General features: G+C 36.9%; 1 protein-coding gene across 2 annotated transcripts in view; it reads left to right on the top strand.

Annotated features, from left to right (window-relative positions):
• Window positions 1–24,175, top strand: part of NRK (Nik related kinase) — a 220,249-nt gene that overhangs the window by 65,497 nt on the left and 130,577 nt on the right. For both annotated transcript variants that reach the window (XM_090264658.1, XM_090264657.1), the window contains exons 3-4: window positions 15,935–15,991; window positions 18,191–18,262. In XM_090264658.1, the coding sequence (XP_090120784.1) occupies window positions 15,935–15,991; window positions 18,191–18,262 (129 nt within the window). The remainder of the gene's footprint in view (window positions 1–15,934; window positions 15,992–18,190; window positions 18,263–24,175) is intronic.

The following is a 24,175-nucleotide window of genomic DNA, read 5'->3' as shown; positions in this document are numbered from 1 at the left end:
AACCTTTAATAAGTTGAATAAGCTTGATGACAAGACAAAGAACTGCCTGAGGTGAAGATATAGATTATTTAATTTTGATTGTCAATAGGCTTCAGCTACAGAGCAGTTTTCTGCATATCATCTTCTGGTACTCAAATATGAAAGACCTTATTAATTTATACAAAACATTTAAGCAGAAATTTCTTGACTTATGATAGGAATAAAAGCTAGGGGAATTTATTCTCCTTGCACTGTGATGCTTGAGATTTAAATGGTTATTCTTTGCACACACTCTATTTAAGGGAACATTGTAAATCCAGTGTAGCTAGTTGCTCCTATGTATTAGTGGTATTATTGATGCTAGAAAAAAACATACAAACACCCCCACATTTATATTTTAAGGATTTTCTTGTGATTTTTGTATATCATATTCATTAAGGCCAGTGGGACTATGAGGATATTTAACACGCACTCTAGGATATAAAACCAAACTCCCTTCTTAGATTTTTCTATATGTGTTTCCAACAAATGGCACTTTAAATTAATTTGTTATAAAGCATACATTGTTATTTTACAAAGGCACATTCTGGAATTTGAATTTGTTGGTCTTGGCTGAAGATCTCATTACCGAGATGATATTTTTTTGACAACATGGCCTTTGGCTAAGGAGATCATAAAACAGCTTCTATGTAGTCAGTGAACCACAAGATGTCACCACAGAACAATTTATCTCAAGACAACTCCTAAGTATGCTAGATAAATGCTCAAAAATTGTGTTATTCCTTTTAAAAAGCAATGAAAATCTCTTCTAATAAATAGACTATGAAAGGGAAAAATTGTAACTTTACAGTGAAGAAACCTGGCAGACTTCACTTAAATCAAGTAACCAAGTTTAATAACACCAGTGATCAGTCATGATCATGCTATCTATCCCTGACACGATGTGATGAGAAGAGCACTTCAACTCTATGATGTTCTTTCCCCAAATCTATAACCTGAGTCTAATCATGAGAAAATGTTAGACAAACCCAAAGTAAGGGATATTTTACAAAACCACTTTACTATACTCTTGAAAAGTATGAAGGTCATGAAAAAAACAGGAAAAAAAGACTGAGGAACTGTCACAGACTGGCAGAACCTCAGGAGACATGAGAGTTAAGTGGACTATGGAATCCAAGTTTGGTTCCTACAAAAAGGCCATTAACGAAAAACTAGAAATCCAAATAAAGACCACAATGTAATTAAGACCACTGTGTGTGGTGTGTGTGTGTGTGTGTGTTACATGCCACTGAATGGGTTTTGACTCCTAGTGACCCTAGAAATCAGTAGTGTCCAAAATATCCTGTCCTCAATATCCCTGCTCAGATCATTTAGGCTCATGAAAATTACTTCTTTTATAGAGTCATTCAATTTCAAATTTGGTAGTCTTCTTTTCCTGCTGCACTTTTCCCAGCATTATTATCTTTTTCAAATAACCCTGCCTTGTGATGATGCGTCTGAAGAAGGACAACTTCAGTTTTGTCATTTTTGCATCCAATGGTATTTCAGGCTTAAGTTGTTCTAGGACCCACTTATATTTCTTTCTGGAGTCTTAGATTATCCACAGAGCTCTCCTCCAACACCATGTTACATATGAATCATTTTTCCTCTTCCTAGACTTATTCACTTTGCAACTTTCACATCTGTACATACTAATAGGAAGTACAAGATGTTAATTATCTTAGCCTTGGTGATTTTTCCTAATTATTTAGTTACTATTCTTCCAAGTGTCAGTCTTCCTTTGATTTCTTGTATAGTAACAGTATTGGACCAATGTTAAATTATTAGTTTTGACAATTTTACCATGATCATTTACTCTGTACTAGCTTTGAAACCATTATCTAAGTCTAAAATTATTTCAAAATAAAAAATTAAGATTCAAGATTCATAAGAAACTCTCTGAAATAGTAGGTTAACAGGCAGCAATTTTTCAATTATCTATTACCTTGATATACTAGACTTCTATGACAGCTTACATGATGGTTAGGTATATTAACCCAGTGCATGGTTCAAAGACCTGTGGTTTATTTACTCTATAAATACAGAAGCATGTTTTTCAAATTCCACATTAGGATACCTTGTCTGACAAAATAATTTTGTATAAATTTCAAGTGAGAGAATAAATCACGGACAATGAGGGTAGTACCGAGGTGATTTTTTCTGTTTTATGAAAATTGGTGACTCATTTTAAAAACATTTAGTTATCTCACTAATGTATGTCCATTTCTGACACATGGTCCCATTTACCAACAGTGGCTTTCTCAATAGAACTGATGTAACCTTAAATGTATGGGATTAAATCCTGTCAGTTTAATCAGTGGGGAAAAATGGAGAAGTGTCACTCATATGTAGCATGTAACCTTGGTGATAACGGTAGTTTTTTCTTACTTTTTGAACTTATATGATCACTGATTAGTTGGCTTTATTTTGATGAGAAATCTTATAGGTATCATCTAAGAATAGTACTCATAATCTTCAAAGTATATGCTCTCTGAAAGAGATTTGACAATAAGCAAGCAATATAGTTAAGGATCACTTTCCTGAAGTCGAGGAATCTTGATCTCGTGCATATTTATTCATTTGATAGTTTACCCAAGATATTAACAGTAATATCCAGACACAGCAACACTTATTTGATCATTCTATAAGTAAAAAAAAAATTGTCTTTCACATGAGATCTGTGAATAGTGACAGTCCTTGTGTTGGAAAGCCCTTATATTAGTTTCCTATAGCTGTGGTAACACTCCACAAATTAGATGGCTTATAATAATATAAATTTGTTTTCTCATACTTCTTCAGGTTAAGCATTAGCAGGACAATTCTCCCTATGACTTATGTAAGAAATAATTCTTCCTTTCTTTTCCTTAGCTTCTAGTGGTTGACAACAATCCTTGGCATCCACTGCTCTAATTTCTTTGTGTCTTCACATGGCCATCTTCCCTTTGTGTGAGTGTCTTTGTCTCTGTGTCCAAGTCTCCACCTTTTTCTCTTATAAAGACACCAATCATTGGTCATTGTAATCCAGTATGACCTCATTTAACTTGATTACCTCTGCAAAGGCCTTCTCTTCAAGCTCACATTGTAAAGTTATGGGAGGAACTGAATTTTGAAGCGACACTGTCTAACCCAATAGAGCTCAAAAATGAAATATTCTGTAAGAGAACTACAAGATTAGCATTGTACTAACAAGAAGACTTACTTATATTAACACCAAAATAATTTTTTCTATGACTGTAACTTTAAATATTTTAAAAGGCACCAGTCACAAATTAATAAATATGATTCCAAACTTGTATATTTGTTTTAGAAAATTATAAATTTGAAATTTATAATTGCATTTGGTATAAGACTAAGTTTTTACAACTTATGATGTATTTCATGAGAAACAAACTTTCAGAACTTTGTCCTTTCATAAATATATTTGTTTCATATGACTGAGGGCATACTAAATGAATTAGAGACCATTAAATTAATTATGTATCATTCTTAAATTGTGATAATTATGGAAAAACTTGTTTAGTGTGTCAAGATAGATCCAGTTGAAAAATGTGTCTTCACATAATCAGATGAAAAAATGTTCAGTAGAGTATCTCCTTTTCCCCATCTCCCATCAGAAATTTTTACTTTTCATCTGGATGCTTTGGTTCCATATAAATCTAGATTAAATATACAAAGAAAGTAGTGTCTTCAAATGACCAATTATGTCCAGTATTTAATATAAACATTAAAAAACTAAGACTGTGGTCAATATATTGGAGTAGAAAGATCCTGAGCCTACCTCCTCTCACAGACAAATAAAAATTACAACTACATATAGAACAACTATTTCTGAGAATGACCTGAAGACTAGCATAAGAGATTTCCTACAACTAAGGATAGAAAGAAAAGCCACATTTAGAAGGTTAGGAGGAACATAGATGTGGTCTAGTCAAGACCAAACTCCCAGGGCAGCAACCCACAAGTAGGAGGGTTATCACAATCCCTGAAGAGTGAGAGGTCTGAACCCTGCATTGGGATCGCCAGCTTGGGGAACTGGAATTTGGAAGAAGGATCCCCATAACAACTGATTTGAAATCTAGTAGGGTTTATGTCCAAGATAGCCAAGAGGCTGTAGGAAACCAAGACTCCAGTCTTAAAGGAGCATACAAAATCACTCAGTCTGAGTCCAGTGAAGAGGCAGCAGTTTGAAATGTGTCTGAATAATTCACAAATGGAATGCATTGACTAAGTTTGGGAGATACATTGACTAAGTTTAGAGGGGGCAAGAATATGATGGAACTTTCTCCAGGGACAAAAGTGCTAGCAGGTGCCATTTTATTGTTTTTAATTGTTGTTCTCCTTAGCTGTTTCAGCACTGCCAGGCACCATTTCTGACATTCTCCATTATACTCCCTAATTTTCTTTCCCCAATACTAGCATTCTCCTGAGGACCCAAACCACCCAAAAATCTCTCCCTGGCTGATGCAGGTTCTGCACCACCACAATTGGAAACAGTGCTCAGCCTGCACTGGCACCCCTCCATAGTGGCCCCCACCCCATCACATCCAATGGGTGGCCATAGCCAGCACTGGCACCCCTCCAAGCATCTCTTGCTCTGACGGCCCAGTGCCCACACACTAGCATGCCTGAAGGAGCCAAGAAAGAGCCTCAGAGACAACAGGGCCAGTGATAGCCCAACACACCAGTATGCCCACAATATTCATAGCTTGATTCCCCCAGACAAGTAGGAAGGAGACCACCCCTGCCTTCCAGTGTAGTAGCTGCAGTAATCATGGATAAGTCTCACAGTCACTCAGCTTCGAACTGACTACCACCATTCACGAGACCACACATGATGCAACTGTAGCCCAACCACAACAAGAACTTGCATACAAAAAGTCATCCCAGATAACAAGGAGGAATTGTGCCATTATTTTAAGACAGGGAGATATAGCTGATATACCTAGTTACACAGAAACAAACACAGATTTGATAAAATAAGCAGACAAATAAATGTTTCCAATGAAAGCACAAGACAAAAAAACAGAAAAAAAAATGAAATGGACATAAGGAGACTATCAGAGAGATTTCAATGTAATGGTCATACAGATGTTCACAAAATTTGAAAAAATGGCTAAACACAGTAAGAACTTCAACAAAGATTTACATAATATTCTTAAAAATCAGAAATGAAGATCATAATAATTAAAGTGAAAAAACACACTAGAAAGAGTCAACACCAATTAGATAATTCTTGAGAGCAGATAAGTGATCTGGAAGACAGAGTAGCAAAAATCACCTAATTGGAACATGAAAAAAAAATAATTTTTTACTGTTTCTTTTTCTTCCTTTAAAAAAATATATTTCATTGATTATGCTATTACAGTTGTCACAATTTTCCCCATTGATCCCCTCCACTCGGTACCCCCATTACCTCTGGCAATCACCCCTTAATTTCTTTGCTTCTCCATTTCCTTTACTAGTCTTAACATCCTCCTGTCTAGTCTGTACCTACCAATTTGTACTACTTAATCTCTTAACCTTTCCCCCAATTCTCCTCTTTCATACTCTCAACTGATAACCCTCCAAATGATCTCCATATCTGTGATCCTGTTTATGTTCTGCTTTCTTAGCTTACTTTTTAGATTCAGTTGATAATAGTTGTGAGTTTATTGCCATTTTAATGTTAATAATTTTGATCTTCTTTTTCTTAAATGTGTCCCTTTAACATTTCATATAATAATCACTTGCTGATGATGAACTCCTTTAGCTTTACCTTCTTTAAGAAGCACTGTATCTGCCCTTCAATTCTAAGTGATACCTTTGCTGGATAGAATAATCTAGATTGTAGGTCTTTGCTTTTCATCACTTTGAATAGTTCTTGCCAGTCCCTTCCCGCCTTCAAAGTTTCTTTTGAGAAATCAGATGACAATCTTATTGGAACTCTTTTGTAGTTAACTCTGCTTTTCTCTTTTTGCTTTTACAATTCTCTCATTATCTTTAAACTTTGTCATTTTAATTATGATGCATCTTAGTGTGGTCCTCTTTGCGTCCATCTTGTTTGGGACTTTGTGCTTCCTGGACTTGTATGTCTATTTCCTTCACCAATTTAGAAAAGTTTTTTTTCATTATTTTTTAAATAAATTTTCAATTTTCTTCTCTTTCTCTTCTCTTTCTGGCAGCCCTATGATTTGAATGCTGGTTTGTTTAAAGTTGTCCCAGAGGTGCCTTATCCTATCCTCATTTTTTAAATTATTTTTTCTCATTGCTGTTTTAATTAAATGTTTTTTCTTTCTTATGTTCCAAATCATTGATTTGATTTTCAGCTTCATCCACTTCACTGTTGATTCCCTGTAAATTTTTTCTTCATTTCAGCTACTGTAGTCTTCATTTCTCCCTGGGTCTTTTTCATGGTATTGGAGTATCCAGTGAGTTCCTTGAGCATCCTAATTACCAGTGTTTTGAACTCTGAATATGATAGATAGCTTATCTTCATTTTGTTTAGTTCTTTTCCTGGAGTTTTGTTCTGTTCTTTCATTTGGGTCATGTTTCTTTGTCTCCTCATTTTTGCAGCTTTCCTGTGTTTCTTTTTTCTATGTATTAGGTAGAGCTTCTTTGACTCCCTGTCTTAGTAGCCTATTGTAGAAAGGTGCATTCATAAGTAGGATGCTGCAGAGTCTTAGGTAATTGCTAGGGTTGGGCAACCTGTGTGAACTAGGTTGATGGATTCTCAGATATGGTGTCACCACCCTGTGACTCTTTGTGGGGAGGGCTCAGTAAAGGTACAATGGCCACTGCCTGGCCTCTGGACTTTTGTTCAGAAGAAAGCTGTACCTGGGCACTCGCCCTGATGTCAGACACTTAAGTTTCTCCACATATGCCACTGGTGCCTTTCTCGATGCTGCTCTGGTTCTGGAAGCCAGAGGGAGTGAGTCTGCATAAGTCCTGGGTTCATTATCTGCCATTTAAGAGGAGATACCTGATAATTCTGCAGTTTCTTCTGTCACCCCAACCCCCACTGGCTTTTACATCCAAAAGTTATGGGGACTTATCTTTCCAGTTTTGGAACCTTGGGCTGGGTGTTGTGGTGTGGGACTCACTCATGAGGAATATCTCTCAATGTTTCTTCACCACAGCTGGCTGTGGGACTACTATTCTGTGTCTCCATATCTCTACCCATCCTCCCTGTCTGCATGGAAGTCATTTATTGAATTCCTTGTTTGTCAGACTTCCATACAGCTCAATTTAATGACAGTTCTGGGTGATGCCTGTTTTGTAGTTTAGTTGTAATTTTTGATGTGTTTTTTTGAGGAAGTGAGCCAGGAGTTGAGCTGTGTTTACCTACACCTCCATCTTGTGATTTTCTGAGTCAGGCCTTCAGGGGTGCACCACATCTGGCCTTGGAAGATCTTCCCATTTCTCCATCAGAAACCAGGGGTGAGGCCAACATCAGTGTTCCATATACATGTAGGTCACTGGGAGGCTGCGGTGTTGCATGTGGCTGGAGCAGCAGTAGGTGCACGTGGCTATGTGTAGGCCAGATCAGTGTGAATTACTTGATTGAGGGGAAGAAACAAAAATAATTTTTTGAATGATGACAGTTTAAGGAACCTCTGGGAAAACATTAAATATACTAACATTTGAATTGTAATGTTCCCATAAATAGAGAGAGAGAGTAAAGTGACAGAAAACTTATTTGAAGAAATAACGGTGAAAATTTTCTTAACCTGGTGAAGGGAACAGGCATCAAAGTCCAGGAATCAAAGACTCAGAAACAAGATGACCCAGAGATCCACAACAAGAAACCTCACAATTAAAATATCAAAAGTGGTATCTCATTGTGGTTTTTATTTGCATCTCTTGGATGGCTAGTGATGTTGAGCAGTTTTTCATGTGTCTATGGACCTTCTGTATGTCCTCTTCAGAGAAGTGTTTGTTCAGTTCCTTTGCCCATTTTTTAATTGGGTTGTCTGTTTTCTTGATGTTGAGTTGTATAAGCTCTTTATATATTTTGGAGATCAGTCCCCCGTCTGAGATATCATTGGCAAATATGTTTTCCCATATGGTTGGTTTCCTTTTCATCTTGGTGACAGTATGGTATTACCTCAAAAAACTAAAAATGAACTGCCTTTTGAACCAGTGATTTCACTGCTAGGATTATACCCGAAAAATCCTAAAACACTAATTCAAAAGAACTTATACACCCATATGTTCATAGCAGCACTGTTTACAATAGCTAAGTGCTGGAAACAGCCTAAGTGCCCATCTGTAGATGAGTGGAGCAAAAAACTGTGGTACATTTACACAATGGAATACTATGCAGAAGAGAGAAAGAAGGAACTCCTGCCATTTGCGACAACATGGAGGGAACTAGAGAGAATTATGCTTAGTGAAATAAGTCAGGCAAAGAAAGCAAAATACCATTTGATATCACCTAATACAGGAAACTAAAGAATAACATAAACAAATGAACTAAATTGGACAAGGAGGAGAATAACAGTCAATAGGGGGGAGGGGAGAGGGAGAGAAGGGAGATATGTAAGGGAAGGGTTTATTCAAGGAACGGGTATAAATGACTCATGGACATGGACAACGGGGAGGGATATGATTGTGGGAGAAGTGGTGAAACGGGTGGGGGGGGCAATCGGAAAAAAATGGGACAACTGTAATTGAAAAAAAAATAAAGTGTCAAAAGTTAAAGATAAAAGTCACTAGTTACCTACAAGGGGTAAGCTGACTTTTCAATAGAAACTTTGCAGGACAACAGGTAGTGGCACAGTATATTCAAAGTGGTGAAAGGGAAACAACCTACAACCAAGAATACTCTCCTCAACAAAGTTATCATTCAGAATTGAAAAAAAGATATAGTTTTTCAGACAAACAAAGCTAAAGGATGTTATCACCACTAAACCTGAATTACAATATATATATATATATATATATATATATATATATATATATATATATATATATATATATATATATGTTAAAGGGAATTTTTAAAGTATATTTTATTTATTACATTATTACAATTGTCCCAACTTTTATCCCTTTCCTGTCATCCACCCTGTACCCCTCTTCCTTCCAGAAGTCCCACCTTAGTTCATGTTCATGGGTCATGCATGTAAGTTCTCTGGATTCTCCACTTCTAATACTATTCTTAACATCGCCCTGTGTATTTTGTACCTGTCAGTTATGCATATTTCATCCCTGCACATATACCCCATTCTCCCCTTTCTTCCCTCCCAGTTGATAATCCTCCAAATGCTCTCCATACCTATGATTCTGTTCCTGTTATGGTTGTTTGCTTAGTTTTTTTTCTTTTTTAGATTAAGTTGATAGTTATAAATTTGTTGCCTTTTTAATGTTCATAGTTTTGATTTTCTTCTTTTTCTTAAATAAGTCCCTTTAACATTTCATGTAATAATGGCTTGGTGATGATGAACTTTAGCTTTACCTTGTGGGGGGAGCACTTTACCTGGCCTTCTATTCCAAATGATAGCTTTCCCAAATGGAGTAATCTAGGTTGTAGGTCCTTGCTTTTCATCACTTTGAATACTTCTTGCCAGTCCCTTCTTGCCTGCAAAGTTTCAAAAAATCAGCTGATAGTCTTATGGGAACTCCTTTGAAGGTGACTCTCTTCTTTTCTCTTGCTTCTGTTAAAATTCTCTCCGTATCTTTAACCTTTATAAGTTTACTTATTATGCATCTTGATGTGATCCTCCTTGGGTCTAGTTTGTTTGGGTCTCTCTGTGCTTCCTGGTCTTGTATGTCTATTTCCTTTGCCAAATTAGGGAAGTTTTATTTCATTATTTTTTCAAATAAGATTTCAGTTTCTTGCTCTTCCTCTTCTTCTGGCATCCCTGTGATTCAGATGTTGGCATGTTTGGAGAGATCTCAGAGTCTTCTTACACTACCTTCATTTTCTTCATTTCTTTTTTCTTCTTTCTGTTCTGGTTGAATGTTTATTTCCTCTTTATGTTCCAAATCATTTTTTTGAATCCTGGATTCCTTCCCTTCACTGTTGGTTCCCTGTAGAATTTTCTTTATTTCAGAGCTTCATTTCTTCCTTTATGTTGTTGCCATATTCGATGAGTTATCTGAGCCTCCTAATAACCAGTGTTTTGAACTCCACATCTGATAGCTTGGCTATCTTCATTTCATTTAGTTCTTTCTCTAGAGTTTTGTTCTGTTCTTTCATTTGGGCTATATTTCTTTGCCTCCTTAATTTGACAGCATCCCTGTGTTTGTTTTTGTGTATTAGGTAGAGCTGCTTTGACTCCCTCTAAAAGACACCTGAAAGTTATGTAAGGCAGAGCTTTATATAATTGCCAGGGTTGGGAAACCCACTACACTTCTTTGTGGCTCTGTGAGAGCGGGAACTTGGAGAGCAAACTGTGCCACTGCTTGGCTTCTGGAGGTTTTCCCAGACTCACAGCTTTCCTAATTACTTCACCCATTTCCCATATGCAACTGGCGCCCTTCCAGCTATTACCCTGTGTTGAATCCAAGGATGGGTGGGTTTGCATATATTTTAAGAACCCGTGCAATCCCTTTAAGCCAGGTTTCCTGAAAATTTTGGAGTTTCTTCCATTGCTCCAACCCCCATTAGTTTTACAGCCACAAATTAATGGGGTTTTATTTTCCTGGCACTGGAACCCTGGGCTATGTGGTCTGGCCTGTGGCTATGATCATCACTTGCAAGATATCCCTACCAATTTTTAATTACCACACATAAATATTAGACCACCTGTGCCTCTTCTACTGCCATCGCCTCTCTCTACCACATTGCATCTACTTACTTCTCTGCCGGTCTTTTCACCTCTGACCCCCCCTATGTATCTAGATAAATGTGGCTTCTTTAAATCCTTGGTTGTTGGACCTCCATACAGTTCAACTTTATGACAGTTCTGGCTGTTACTTGCTTTGAGATTTAATGGAAATGACTTCTGTGATTTTTCCAGGAGGTGAAACATGTCTCCCTACACTTCCATCTTGACTGGAAGTCAAAAGGAAACTTTTTAAACAGAAAAAGCCAAAACTAGAATAAAAATAATGAAATAAAAAATCTTACTGATAAAAGCAAACAAATAGTAAATGTAGTGGATCAACCACTTACATAGCTAGTATGAACGTTTATAAAAAAGGAGTAAAACTATGTCTTCGATAATTAGTACGTGTATACAAAGCCAAATTAATAAGATGTATAATATGATATCAAAAACAAAATGTGGGAGAGGGTTTAAGAAGATAGTGCTTTTAGTATGTTTTTTAACTCAAGCAACCATGAATCTAAAATATTTCTATATACATGGAATGTTATACATAAGTCTCATGGCAACTACAAACAAAATATCTTTACTAGCTAAATAAGAGAGAGAGAGAGAGAGAGAGAGAGAGAGAGAGAGAGAGAGAGAGAGACAGAAAGAGAGAGAGAAGGAAAGGAAACCAAGCATAACACTAAAGGAAGTCATCCCAGTCACAAGGGAACATAGCAAGAGAAAAAAGGAACAGAGAACTACAAAAGAACCAAAATAATAACAAAATGACAATAAGTATAAACATGTAAATAATTACTTTAAATGTAAGTGAACTAAATGCTCAAATCAAAAGACATACAGCAGCTGAATGGATTCAAAATAAGACCATACATTTCCAGTATACAAGATATTTACTTCAGATCTGAAGACACATACAGACTGAAAATTAAGACATGGGAAAAGATTTTCCATGCAAATTTAAATTAAAAATAAAACCTGTGAAAACTTTACTTATATCTGGCAAAGTGTAGTTTAATACAAAGACTGTAACAAAAGACAAAAAAGGGATTTTCAGCCAAGATGGAGGCCCAGACACACATGCTGCAACTCCTTCCACAACTAAGAAGGAATACAATTACCTCAAAACTAGAGGCAACCAGAAGTTCCAGAAAATTGATCTGCTTGAATCCGAAAAACAGAAATAAGGAAAAAGTACTCATCCAGACAGGTAGGAGGGGCGGAGCCGGGGTGGAGAGGACGCGGTATGGTGGCAGCAGCAGGCTAATTAAAAGTGTAGTCACACATTTTAAAAACTAGGCAGGGACACCTGGGGAGTATTCCCAACACCAGACCAGACCACACAGCTCATGGTCTCGGCAGCAGGGGAAAATAAAGCTTCATTGCTTCTGACTGTGCTAACCAGTGGGGGTTGGGATGGAGGAAGAAACTGCTGGTCTCTCAGCAGAGTCCGCTTGTTTAAAGGGACCCCACGGTCCTTGAATGTCTGCAGACCCACAAACTCTGGGATACAATATCCAGGGCAACAGCTAGTGAGGCACCAGTCCCATATGGAAGTGGAAGAAGCGCCTGGAAAAGGGGCGAGGGCTGAGCAAATGGCATTGTTCCCTCTCAGACCCCTCCCCCACATATAGTGTCACAACATGGTGAAACAGGTTGCTCCATACTTACAAATACCTAAGGCTTCACCCCTTACAACATAACAAGTGCTACTGCTCTACCTAAAACACAGAGGCAAAGAAACACAGGATCCTGTCAAGATGAGGAAACAGAAGTATGCCTCAAAAGGGGGACCGGATCAAGGTTCCAGTAGAAGAACTAAGTGATGAGAAGATAGCCAATGTAACAGACATAGAGTTCAAAAGACTGGTGATAAAGATGCTCACGGGCTTGACAGATATGCTTGAGTATGGCAGACACATAAGGTAATAAGTGAAGGCTATGCTAAATGAAATGAAGGAAAATCCACACAAAACAAGTGGTGAAGGGAAGGAAACCAGGGTTCAAATAAATGATTTTGAACACAAGGAAGAAAAAAAACAGTCAACCAGTACAGAATGAGGAAACAAGGACCAGAATAAATGAAGAGAGGCTTAGGAACCTCTGGGACAACTTTAACCGTGTCAACATCCAAACCATAAGGGTGCTAGGAGAAGAGGAAGAGCAAAAAATTGAAAGCTTATGTGAGAAAATAATGAAGGGAAACTCGCCAAATTTGGTGAAGGAAATAGACATACAAGTCCAGGAAGCACAGAGAGTCCCAAACAAGCTAGACCCAAAAGGACCACACCAAGACACATCATAATTAAAATGCCAAAGGTGGAAGATAAAGAGAGATTCTTAAAAGCAGCAAGAGAAAAGCACAGTTACCTATGAAGGGGTTCCTATAAGACTATCAGCTGATTTCTCAAAAGAAACTTTGCAGGCAAGAAGGGACTAGCAAGAAATATTCAAAGTGATGAAAAACAATGCCAGGAAAGGCAGACCCCCATTGCTTTGGACTTTGAGGCCTGGGGGGTGAGTGGTTTCGGGATGGAGGAGGAGGCTCTTGGTCTCTCATCAGAGAGTGAACAGCAGGAATCCATCTTGGACCCATGACCCCACAGAAAGTGCCACAGTGTGGTGAGAAGGGTTGCCCAGTTGTTACGAGTGCATGGGGCTCCATCCCCTATAGGGTAGAAGGTTTGACACCCCTACCTAGGAAACCAAGGTAAACACAAAACTGTCAGGATGGCATAGATCATGATAGAGATCCTGGTGACACAGCTGACCAGACAATAAATATCTAATCTAACGAAGCAGCAGATAGGAAGTTTTTCTTAGGCACAGTTCAGAGCTTTGTTTATACAAATGCTTACAGACCTAACAGCAGATCTTAATCAAGATGGGAAAGGAATGAAGGCTAGTCCTGCTGAAAGGAACAAAAACACATATGAAACTAGTGGGGAGGAAAAGAAAACCAGGCATCGAATCAACAAATTGGAACATAGGAAAGGAACAGTCAACCAGTGCAGAAAGAGGAAATGAAAAGTGAGGAAAATGAGAAGAGAATCAGAAACCTATGGGACAGCTAAAAGCAGGCCAACATCCAAATCATAGGATTGCCAGAAGGTGAAGAAGAACTATAAATTGAAAAATTATGTGAAAAAATAATGAAGCAGAACTTCCCTAACTTGGGGAAGGAAATAGACTTACAGGTCTAGGAAGCACATAGAGTTGCAAAAAAACTGGACCCAGGGAGAACCACACAAGGACATATTATAATCAAAATGTCAAAAATTAAAGATAAAGAGAATCTTAAAAGCAGCAAGAGAGAAGAAAAGAATTATGTGCAAAGGGGTCCCAATAATACTATCAACTGATTTCTCAAAGGAGACTCTGCAGGCAAGAATAGACTGTCAAGAAATATTCAAAGTAATGAAAATCAAAAACCTAGAGCCATGATTACTCTATCCTGTGAAGCTGTCATTCAGAATAGAAGGGCAGAGGAAGTGCTTCCAGGACAAAGTAAAACTGAAGTAGTTCATCAGATCAAAATCACTGTTATATGGGATGTTAAAGGGACTTGTGTAGAAGAAGGAGGATCAAAACTATGAACATTAAAATGAAAACTGTATCACAACAACCAACAACAGAAGCTAGGGAATTGAAACAAAGGCAAACTAAGTAGGCAACAAGAGTGGAAAAAGAATTATAGGTATGGGGAACATATTGGGGGAGTCAGCAGTGAAGGGGAAGGGGAAAAGGGAAGGAAATGATGCAGAAATTAAGAATCATAGTAGGAGGGAATGGAGTACACAGGAATATGTTGAGAAGAACTATATACACAACCATGGGCATGGACTATGTGGGAGGGACAACTGGAGAGAGGGGGCTTCACTGGGTGGAGGGGAGCAGACAGAAAAGAAATTGGGACAACTGTAACAGCATAATCAATAAAACAAATTTAAAAAATTGGTGAATTTTTGTATAACCATTTTAATATTAAAAGTGGAAAAATATGCAACATTTTTGGTATATTTTGCTTTATTATTTCAAGAAAGTTAAAAATACAACAGAAACACACACACACACACACACACACACACAAAGGACTTCTGCAGTGTCTAGAGAAGTTGCTGTAACTGATTGAATGTATCAAAAGTGGTTTGCAAAGTTTCATGCCAGAGACTCCTTGCTGGACAATGCTTCACGTTTGGGCAGGACAGTTGAAGTTGATAATGATCAAATGGAGATATTGACTGAGAACAATCAATGTTATATCATGTGGGATATAGCCAATATACTGAAAATACCCAAAATAATGAAGTTATTGGAGAAAATGAAAAATGTGTCTGTTATTTTACAGAAAAAAACTAAATGGACTTTTTGGCCAACCGTGTGTGTGTGTGTGTGTGTGTGTGTGTGTGTGTGTGTGCGTGTGTGTGTGTGTATGAAATAGAATATTACTCAGCCTTAAGAAAGAATGAAATCTTACCATTTGTAACAATATAGATGAATGTAGAGGGTATTATGGTAGTGAAATAAGTCATACAGGGAAAGACAATACTATATGATTTTACTTACATATGAAATCTACTGAATAAAATAAATGAACAAACCTAAGAGAAACAGGTTCATAGATACAGAGAATGAACTGATAGTTGTGAGAGTAAAGGAGGCTTGGAGGACTGGGTGAAAAAGATGAAAGGGATTAAGAGATAGAAACACCCAATTATAAAAGAAATAACTCATCGGGATGTAATCCAGAATATAGAGAATATAATCAATAATATTATAATAACTTTGTGTGGTGACATATGGTGATTACACATTGTGGTGATCACTTCATAAAGTATATTAATCTAAAATTGCTATGTTGTACACATGAACTAATACTGATATATTAAATATCAAAAATACTGTAATAAAAAAGAAAAAAAGCAAACTTACTCCAAAGACTTGCTTTATTTTTTTCAGTGAAATAGTTGATATTTCAAATGTTCATAATTTAATATCTTATGTATTCAATACTTTATATTTACTTTCTATATAATATTTTATATTTCATGATAGGCTATAGTGTTTGACCTTATTTAATTTAAATATTTTTTACTTTGCTGCTTGGTTGCTTGATTATATGGCTAGCATTTGATGTCTATTACTATCCTGTATTTCAGGGACTCCATGAAAAGACTGGTGCATTTACAGCTGTTAAAGTGATGAATGCTCGTAAGGTAATGTTATATTCATCAGAGTAAGTTGGCTCAGTGAGATTGTCACTGATAAAGACATGTACAAAGTTAGCACCACACATCTAGAAATGCAGACAACCTTCCCAATATGTACAACCCCCTTTACACATACGCACATGTATTTACAGCTAATAAATAACACTTAAAGCCAAAGTATTGTTAATATATAATATATACTGAAGTCTATAGAAGCCAGAGTTCCCAGGGCCATACACTGATTTGAGTCATATGTTCTTAAGTGTATGCAGGCTTGCTCAAAACCCAAATCCAGAAAAATTAATGAATTAGCAATAAAGGGGGGATACCAACCGCTAATCGCACAACACTTTATTTTTAGAGAGAATTCATGCCAAACTGGCTGATATCAATCACAGTATTCATCCTGCTCTGGCTGGTTTAGCTCAGTGGATTGAGCGTCGGCCTGCGAGCTAAGTGTCGCTGGTTCGATCTTCCAGTCAGGGTACATCAGAGAAGGAAAACTCTGACTCCAAAAAACCTCCGCTGCCTTGCGGCATACCTCTTCTGGGGAAGGGCTAAGGGAGTAAACCCCGACAGAAAATCCGGAGCCGGAGTCCCTAAGGCGGTTTGACGTTGTAGTCAACACCGGCAACTCCTGCGGCGCACCTGAAGCCAAGCTGTATCGACTCCGTCTTTCCCTTGGACCCTTCAGCTGCGAAGAGAGGGGGGGGGTCTGCTGCATGGGCAACAGCAGACCCTCCATATCACCCTGCCCAGGCTCTGTAGCTTCAGCTCCACTGGAGAGGACACTCCAGCGTCATCGCAAGATGTCGATTCAACACGGGAGGAGACAGATGCCGTGTCACTCCCGAGTCGGACTGCACAGCCATTCTCGGCGGTGCAGATAGACACTTAAGAAGCTACACCATCGTCTCTCGAGACGGACGGCTGCCGACGAATGTTATATTCTGTCTGTATTTTATTCCCTTAATGGACTACGGTCAGAGGATAAACAGCTCAGAAAATAATGTCTTAATTTTAGTATGTATAAATATAATATGTTACTCTGGACTCAATATATTTATTATTTAATATTCTTCTATCTGTTAGTATATTATTTTTATTATTAATTTATTATGTAGACTGATAAAATACTTTTATTTTGGTATTCTATAAGAATGAAGAAATCTGTATGTATACTTATTTCTAGTTGATTATTTGTTTCCAGGGATAGCAAAGAGGATATTTCTTCTAATATTAAATTATCTTCATGTGTTCCATCATATCCTTTTTCCTCTCTAACTATTCCTTGTGAGAACTGAGGCCATTAGATTTCCAATGACAGATAGATAGAAAGAACTTGTCAGAGATGTATATTCTTGTATTTTCTGACAGATGAGCAAGAGAGACAGTTTAATTGGCACTATTCCTGGTAACATTCATAAAGTTGTGTCACGTTTCATAACATATTGTCATAAAATTTGCAAGCACTGATTTCTGTCCTCTTACTTTAGCATGAGTGCCTCACTTTCTCAATATAAAAGCATGAACATAGTAAATGTCAAAAAACGTTCACTTCATTATACCTTAAAAGAAAACTCTCAAATATTATGTTTGAAAAGATATACATATTCACTGCATGGTTGCCAATGCCATAAAATGTTGTTTTACAATTTATGCAGGGAGTGAATTGTTGAAAGTACTTAAAGAGTTGTATGCCTTTTGTTTTGCCAGTGAATGTGAAATGTTGTAAACTAATGTGAGTTTCAAGGGATTTTGAGGTTTTGTGTATTTATTTTATCCTACAAACCATGACTTTCCAATAACCAGCCTAGTACTATTTGAGTGTGACTCTAAAATACTCATTTCCTTGTATTAACTTACGAAACCTTGACCTACATTTAGTTTATTTTTTAGATGCTCTAACTTGAAATATTTAAAAATCATATTCAGCCCATAGTGTCAATTACCTTGTTTTGTAAGAGGAAATAACACTTTGTTACCATCAAATTATAATTTTCTCATTAATGTGAGAATTAAATTTGTTTTTATAAATTTGATGCAATTTCTGCATATACGAGAATACAGTTTTTAAAATGAAAACTACTAGCAAAAATTGAGAGAGGAATAATATGTTACTTTTTTTGTACTAAAAGTGCACAAACTATAAAGAATAAATTATTTTCAGAGTGTACTAATAATATTTTGTTCTTGGATTTGCAGACCCCTTTACCTGAAATAGGAAGGCGAGTGAGAGTGAATAAATATCAAAAGTCTGTCGGGTGGAGATACAGCGTGAGTAATGAAAGTCCTCATTAGCCCCCAAGTAGTCTTCCCTTTAGTTCTTATCTTTTTTTTTTCAAGAAGTTTATTTTTAATTTTTTACTTTATTTGTTTTTGTATTTTTTCCATTGATATTTAATCCTCTTATATGCTCCTGCACTCAACAATCACCACACTGTTGTCCATGAGTTCTTTTTTTCTCTTGCTCAATTCCTCCACTTCCTAACCTTTCATCCCCACTTAGCTGTCATTCTGCTCTCTACGAGTCTGTCTCCATTTTGTTTATTAGTTAATTTTGTTCATTAGATTCCACATATGAGTGAAATCATATGGTATTTGTTTCTTTCTGACTAGCTAATTTCACTCAGTATAATGTTCTCCAGGTCCATCTCTATTGTCGCAAACAGTAAAGTTTCTTCTTTTTTATGGCCAAGTAGTATTCCATTGTTTAAATGTCCCATATTTGTTTTATCCACTCATCTACTGATGGATACTTGGGCTGCTTTCATATCTTGGCAGTTGTAAATAATACTGCAATGAACATTGGGGTGCTTGTGTTCTTTGAAATTAGTGTTTTGGGTTCCTTCAGATATATTCCCAGAAGTAGGATTGCTGGGTCCAATGAAGATCAATTTTAATTTTCTGAGGTATCTCCATAGTGCTTTCCCCAGTGGCTGCACCAATATGCATTCCCACCAACAGTGCAAAAGGGTTTGCTTTTCTCCACATCCTCACCAGCAATTTTTGATGATTTATTGATGACAGCCATTCTGACAGGTCTGAGATGATATTCTATTGTGGTTTTAATTAGCAGTTCTCTAATGATTAGTGACATTGATCATCTGTTCATATATCTATTGGACATCTGTATGACCTTTTTTGAGAAGTGTCTATTTAAGTCTTTGCCCATATTTTAATTGGGTTGTTTGTTTTTTCAGTTGAGTTTTGTAAGTTCTTTATAAATTTAGGATATTAACCCCTTATCAGATGTATTGGTGAATAAGTTCTCCCATTCTGTGGGCTGTCTTTCTATTTTGTTGATGATTTTCTTTGCTGTGCAAAAACTTTTTAAGTTGCTGTAGTCACATTTGTTTCTTTTTCTTTTTATTTCCCCTTGCCTGGGCAGATGTATTTAATTAAAAAATTGCTACAAGTGATATCTGAGATTTTGCTGCCTGTGTTTTTCTCTAGGATTTTTATGGTTTTTGGTCTAACATTTATTTAAATCTTTGATCCATTTTGAATTTATTGTTGTGTGTGGTGTAAGAAGGTGGAGTACTTTCATTTTTCTGCATGTATCTGTCCAATTTTCCCAACACCATTGATTGAGTAGACTGTCTTTAGCCCATTGCATGTGCTTGCTTACTCTGTTTAATATTAATTGATGATAAATGTGTAGGTTTATTTCTTGGCTATCTATTCTGTTACATTGACCTATGTGTTTGTTTTCATGCCAGTCCCATGCTGTTTTGATTACTATGGCCTTATAATATAGTTTGATATTAGGCAGCGCGATTCCTCCAACTTTGTTCTTCTTTCTCAGAATTGCTGTTGCTATGCAGGGCCTTTTGTAATTCCTTATAAAGATTGAAATATATGTTCTCATTCCATGAAATACATAGTTGGAATCTTGATAGGAATTGAGTTGAATCTATAGATTGCTTTGTGTAGTATGGGCATTTTAATGATGTTAATTCTTCCTATGCATGAACACAGAATGTGTCTCCACACATTTATATCTTCTTCAATTCTTTTCTTTTGTTTCTTATAATTTTATGAGTACATGTCTTTTACATCCTTGGTTTGGTTTAGTCCTAGGTGTTTTATTCTTTCTGAAGCAATGGGATTGTTTTCTCAATTTCTCTTTGTGTAACTTTATTAATGGCATATAAAATGCAACTGATTTCTGGTTATTAATTTTGTATCATTCTACTTAGCTGAATTCACTTATTGGTTCTAGAAGTTTCTTGATGCACTCTTTTGGGTTCTCTATGCACAGTATCATGTCATTTGTGGATAAAGAAAATTTTACTACTTCTTTTCCAACTTGGATGCATTTTATTTATTCTTATTGTCTGATTGCTGTGGCTAGGACTTCCAGTACTACGTTGAATAAAAGAGGTGAAAGTGGACATCCCTGTCTTGTACCTGATATTAAGGGGAATGATTATAGTTTTTGACTGTTGAATATTATGTTCGCAGTGGGTTTCTCATATATGACCTTTATTATGTTTAGGTATATTCCTTATAACTCCACTTTGCTGAGAGTTGTTATCATAAATGGGTGCTTGATTTTATCAAATGCTTTTTCTAATCCTATTGATATGATTATGTGTTTTTTTTTATTTTATTTTTTGGTTATTCAATTACATTTGTCCCATTTTTCCCCCATTGCTCCCCCCTCCCAGCCCATCCCTTCTCCCACAATTATATCCCTCCCCGTTGTCCATGTCCATGAGTCATTCATATACGTTCCTTGACTAGACCCTTCCCTTACTTATCCCCCTTCTCTCCCTCCCCCTCCCCCCTACTGACTACTATTCTAGTCTTTGCCTATTTAGTTCGTTTGTTTGTGTTGCTCTTTAGTGTGTTTTTAAGTATATTTTATTATATTATTACAGTTGTCTCAATTTTCCTCTTTCCTCCCCTCCATGTAATACCCTGCTTCTGTCCTGCAATCCCCTCCTTAGTTCACATCCATGGGTCTTGCATATAAGTTCTTTGGCTTCTCCTTTTCCTATGCTATTCTTTATTTCCTTCTTTCTATTTGTACCTACCAATTATGTTTTTTAATCTCTGCACATTTTACCCCATTCTCTCCTTTCATCCTCCCCACTGACAAACCTCCACATTATCTCCATACCTATGATTCAATTCCTGTTCTATTTGTTTGCTTAGTTTGTTTTCTTTTTTGGATTCACTTGTTGATAGTTGTGAATTTTTTGCCTTTTTAATGTTCATAGTTTTGATCTTCTTTTTCTTAAATAAGTCCCTTTAACATTTCATATAATAAGGACTTGTTGATGATGAACTCCTTTAGGTTTACCTTGTTTTGGAAACACTTTATCTGCCTTCCATTCTAAATGATAGCCTTGCTGGATAGAGTAATCTAGGTTGTAGGTCCTTGCTTTTCATCACTCGAATACTTCTTGCCAGTCCCTTCTTCCTTGCAAATTTTCTCTCAAGAAATCGGCTGATAGTCTTATGGGTACTTCTTTGTAGATAACTCTCTGCTTTTCTCTTGCTGCTTTTACAATTCTCTCCTAATCTTTAACCTTTATAAGTTTAATTATGATGTGTCTTGGTGTGGTCCTCTTTGGGTCCAATTTTCTGGGACTCTCCGTGCTACCTGGACTAGTATGTCTATTTCCTTCACCAAATTAGGGAAGTTTTCTTTGATTATTTTTTCAAACAAGTATTCAATTTCTTGCTTTTCCTCTTCTCCTTCTGGCATCCCTATGGTCCAGATGTCGACACATTTGAAAATGTTTCAGAGTCTTTTTATACTATCTTCATTTTAAAAAATTCTTTTCTATTTTTTCTGTTCTTTTTGAATGTTCATTTCTTCCTTATGTTTCAAATCATTGATTTGAATCCTGGCTTCCTTCCCTACACTGTTGTTTCCCTGTAAATTTTTCAGTTTTGTTTAGTCATTTTTTGGGGTTTTTTTTCTTTTCTTTCATTTGGGCCATATTTCTTTGTCTCCTCAATTTGGCAGCCTCCCTGCATTTGTTTCTGTGTATTAGGTAGAGCTGCTTTGACTCCCTGTCTTCATAGTGTGGCCAATTGTTCAAGAGGTATTTAAAAATTGTGTGGGGTGGAGACTTATGTAATTGCTGGTGTGGGGCAAACTCTTCACTGCTTTCTGGCTCTGTGTTGGGGGAGGGCTCAGAGAGAGGTCAGTGTAGCTGCCTGGCTACTGGAGGTTTACCTAGCACTTGCCCCATTTCCAGTTACTTCACACACTCCCCATATGCAACTGACTCACTTCCAGCTGTTGTCCTGATGTTGAATCTCAGAGTGATTGGGTTTGCGTACATTTTAAGACCATGCAGTCCCTTTAGCAGAGTTTCCTAAAAATCCAGCGGTTTCTTCATCACCCCAACCCCTACTTGTTTTTACAACTAGAAGTTACTGGGTTTTATCTTCTTGGCACTAGAAAGTTGGTCTGTGCAGTCTGGCTTAGGACTGGAATCACTTGCTCCCAAGGTATCCTTCCCAATTTTTATCCACCACACATGAATATGGGACCACCCTTGCCCATTCTGCTGCCACTGTGGTCTCTCTGCACCACCACTGCCTCTCCACCTGTCTCCATATCTCTTCCTCTCCTACCTATCTGGATGGATGTGGCTTGATATCCTTGATTGTCAGACTTCCATATAATTCAATTTTCTGACAGTTCAAGATGTTACTTGTTTTGAGACTTATTTGTAATTCTTTCTGTGGTTGCACAGGGAGGCAAAACATGTTTACCTATACTTCTGTCTTGACTGGAAGTCTGATCATATTCTGATCATATTGCTTTTCTTTTCAGAAGCAAAGAACCAGATTAGATGCAATTAGGCTGCATCTCACAAATGTGTAATAAAAAAAGGGATCAAGGATAAGATTTACAGCACCATTTCTGCAAACTAAAAACACACGTTAAACAACTCCATATATTTTTCAAGGATACAGATATATCTAAATAGGTACACATAAGAAAAATTGGGAAGCTGTATATTAAAAACACTATTGTGAGTACCACTCAGAAGAATAGCAGTACGGATGAGAAATAAAGGAAAAAATAATACACAGAAAAAAATAGGAACCCTGCAAGGGCAACTGGTGAGAGTGGGTATGAGTAATTTAACTTAATTCTGTTCACCTAAGGTACAGACAAAATTAAAATTTTAAAGTAAAATAGAATATCTAATACATATAATAAAAAGCTTGCATTTTTATGTGTTATTTGCAAGATTTCTTATATAGCAATTAACCAAAGTACATTTGAACTAAGATTCAAATTATATACCTATTTTCCCCATGAACACATCTGTAACATAATGTGGTTTTCATCTGTCATGCTCTAAAAAGTGGTTACTCTGCAGGGAATCATAACTTTTCTTTCTTTCCTTGGTTATGGTAAATAGGATTGAAAAATGGCTTATTTCCTTTGCTTAGACAAGGAGGATAAAAGGAAGTCTGTGGTTATTAGATAACCTTTGAGTAGACAGAATGCCACCTTGAATCTGAATCAAAATCTCCAAGGGTCAGGATGACAAAGTGAGCTATTCTGTGAATAGTCTTTCCTGATGTTGCATTGCCTTGAATGAGTTATACTGTTGTCCCAAAACCTGTTGATAAACATACAAACAAGCAGATAAAAGTAAATCAAATAAATAAAACACACAGTAGCTTTTTCTTTTCTTTCTTTTTTTTTTTCAATTACAGTTGTCCCATTTTCCTCCCATTGCTCTCCTCCACAGTAGCTTTTTCTAGGGCAAGTATTATTTCATTTTACTTGCGAAGGAAATTGAGACGCAGAAGATTTAATGACATATATCCTAAATCACACTATGAATTAGATAAAACTCAAGTCATAACTGTAACCACATTTTCTGACTCCCAACAAGAACTGCTTCTGAGAAGAAACAAGATGGCGGAGGAGTAAGTAGAAGCTACACTAACTTCCTCCTAGAACTAGTCTGGATTTACAATGTAATTTTGGAGAAATCATCTGGAATAACCAACGGAACACCAGCTGGAAAGAAGTCTTATAACCACGGAGAGACAGAAAAGGCTGCTACATCACAACGTGACCGGTAGGGAGTGCGGAGGCCCGGAAGGGCTGCCTGGGCTCCCACAGGTGGCAACTGAAGAGACTGAGAAACAGCTCAGCAGCTGGGGATTCCCCCTGAGAAGGGCAGGGTCTAAACCCCC

Source organism: Furipterus horrens, unplaced genomic scaffold (assembly GCF_987537825.1).
Source record: "Furipterus horrens unplaced genomic scaffold, mFurHor1.1.pri manual_scaffold_17, whole genome shotgun sequence".
In the NCBI taxonomy this organism is placed as follows: domain Eukaryota; kingdom Metazoa; phylum Chordata; class Mammalia; order Chiroptera; family Furipteridae; genus Furipterus; species Furipterus horrens.
The sequence above is the reverse complement of the archived record's forward strand: the minus strand, read 5'-3'. Positions and strand labels throughout refer to the sequence as shown.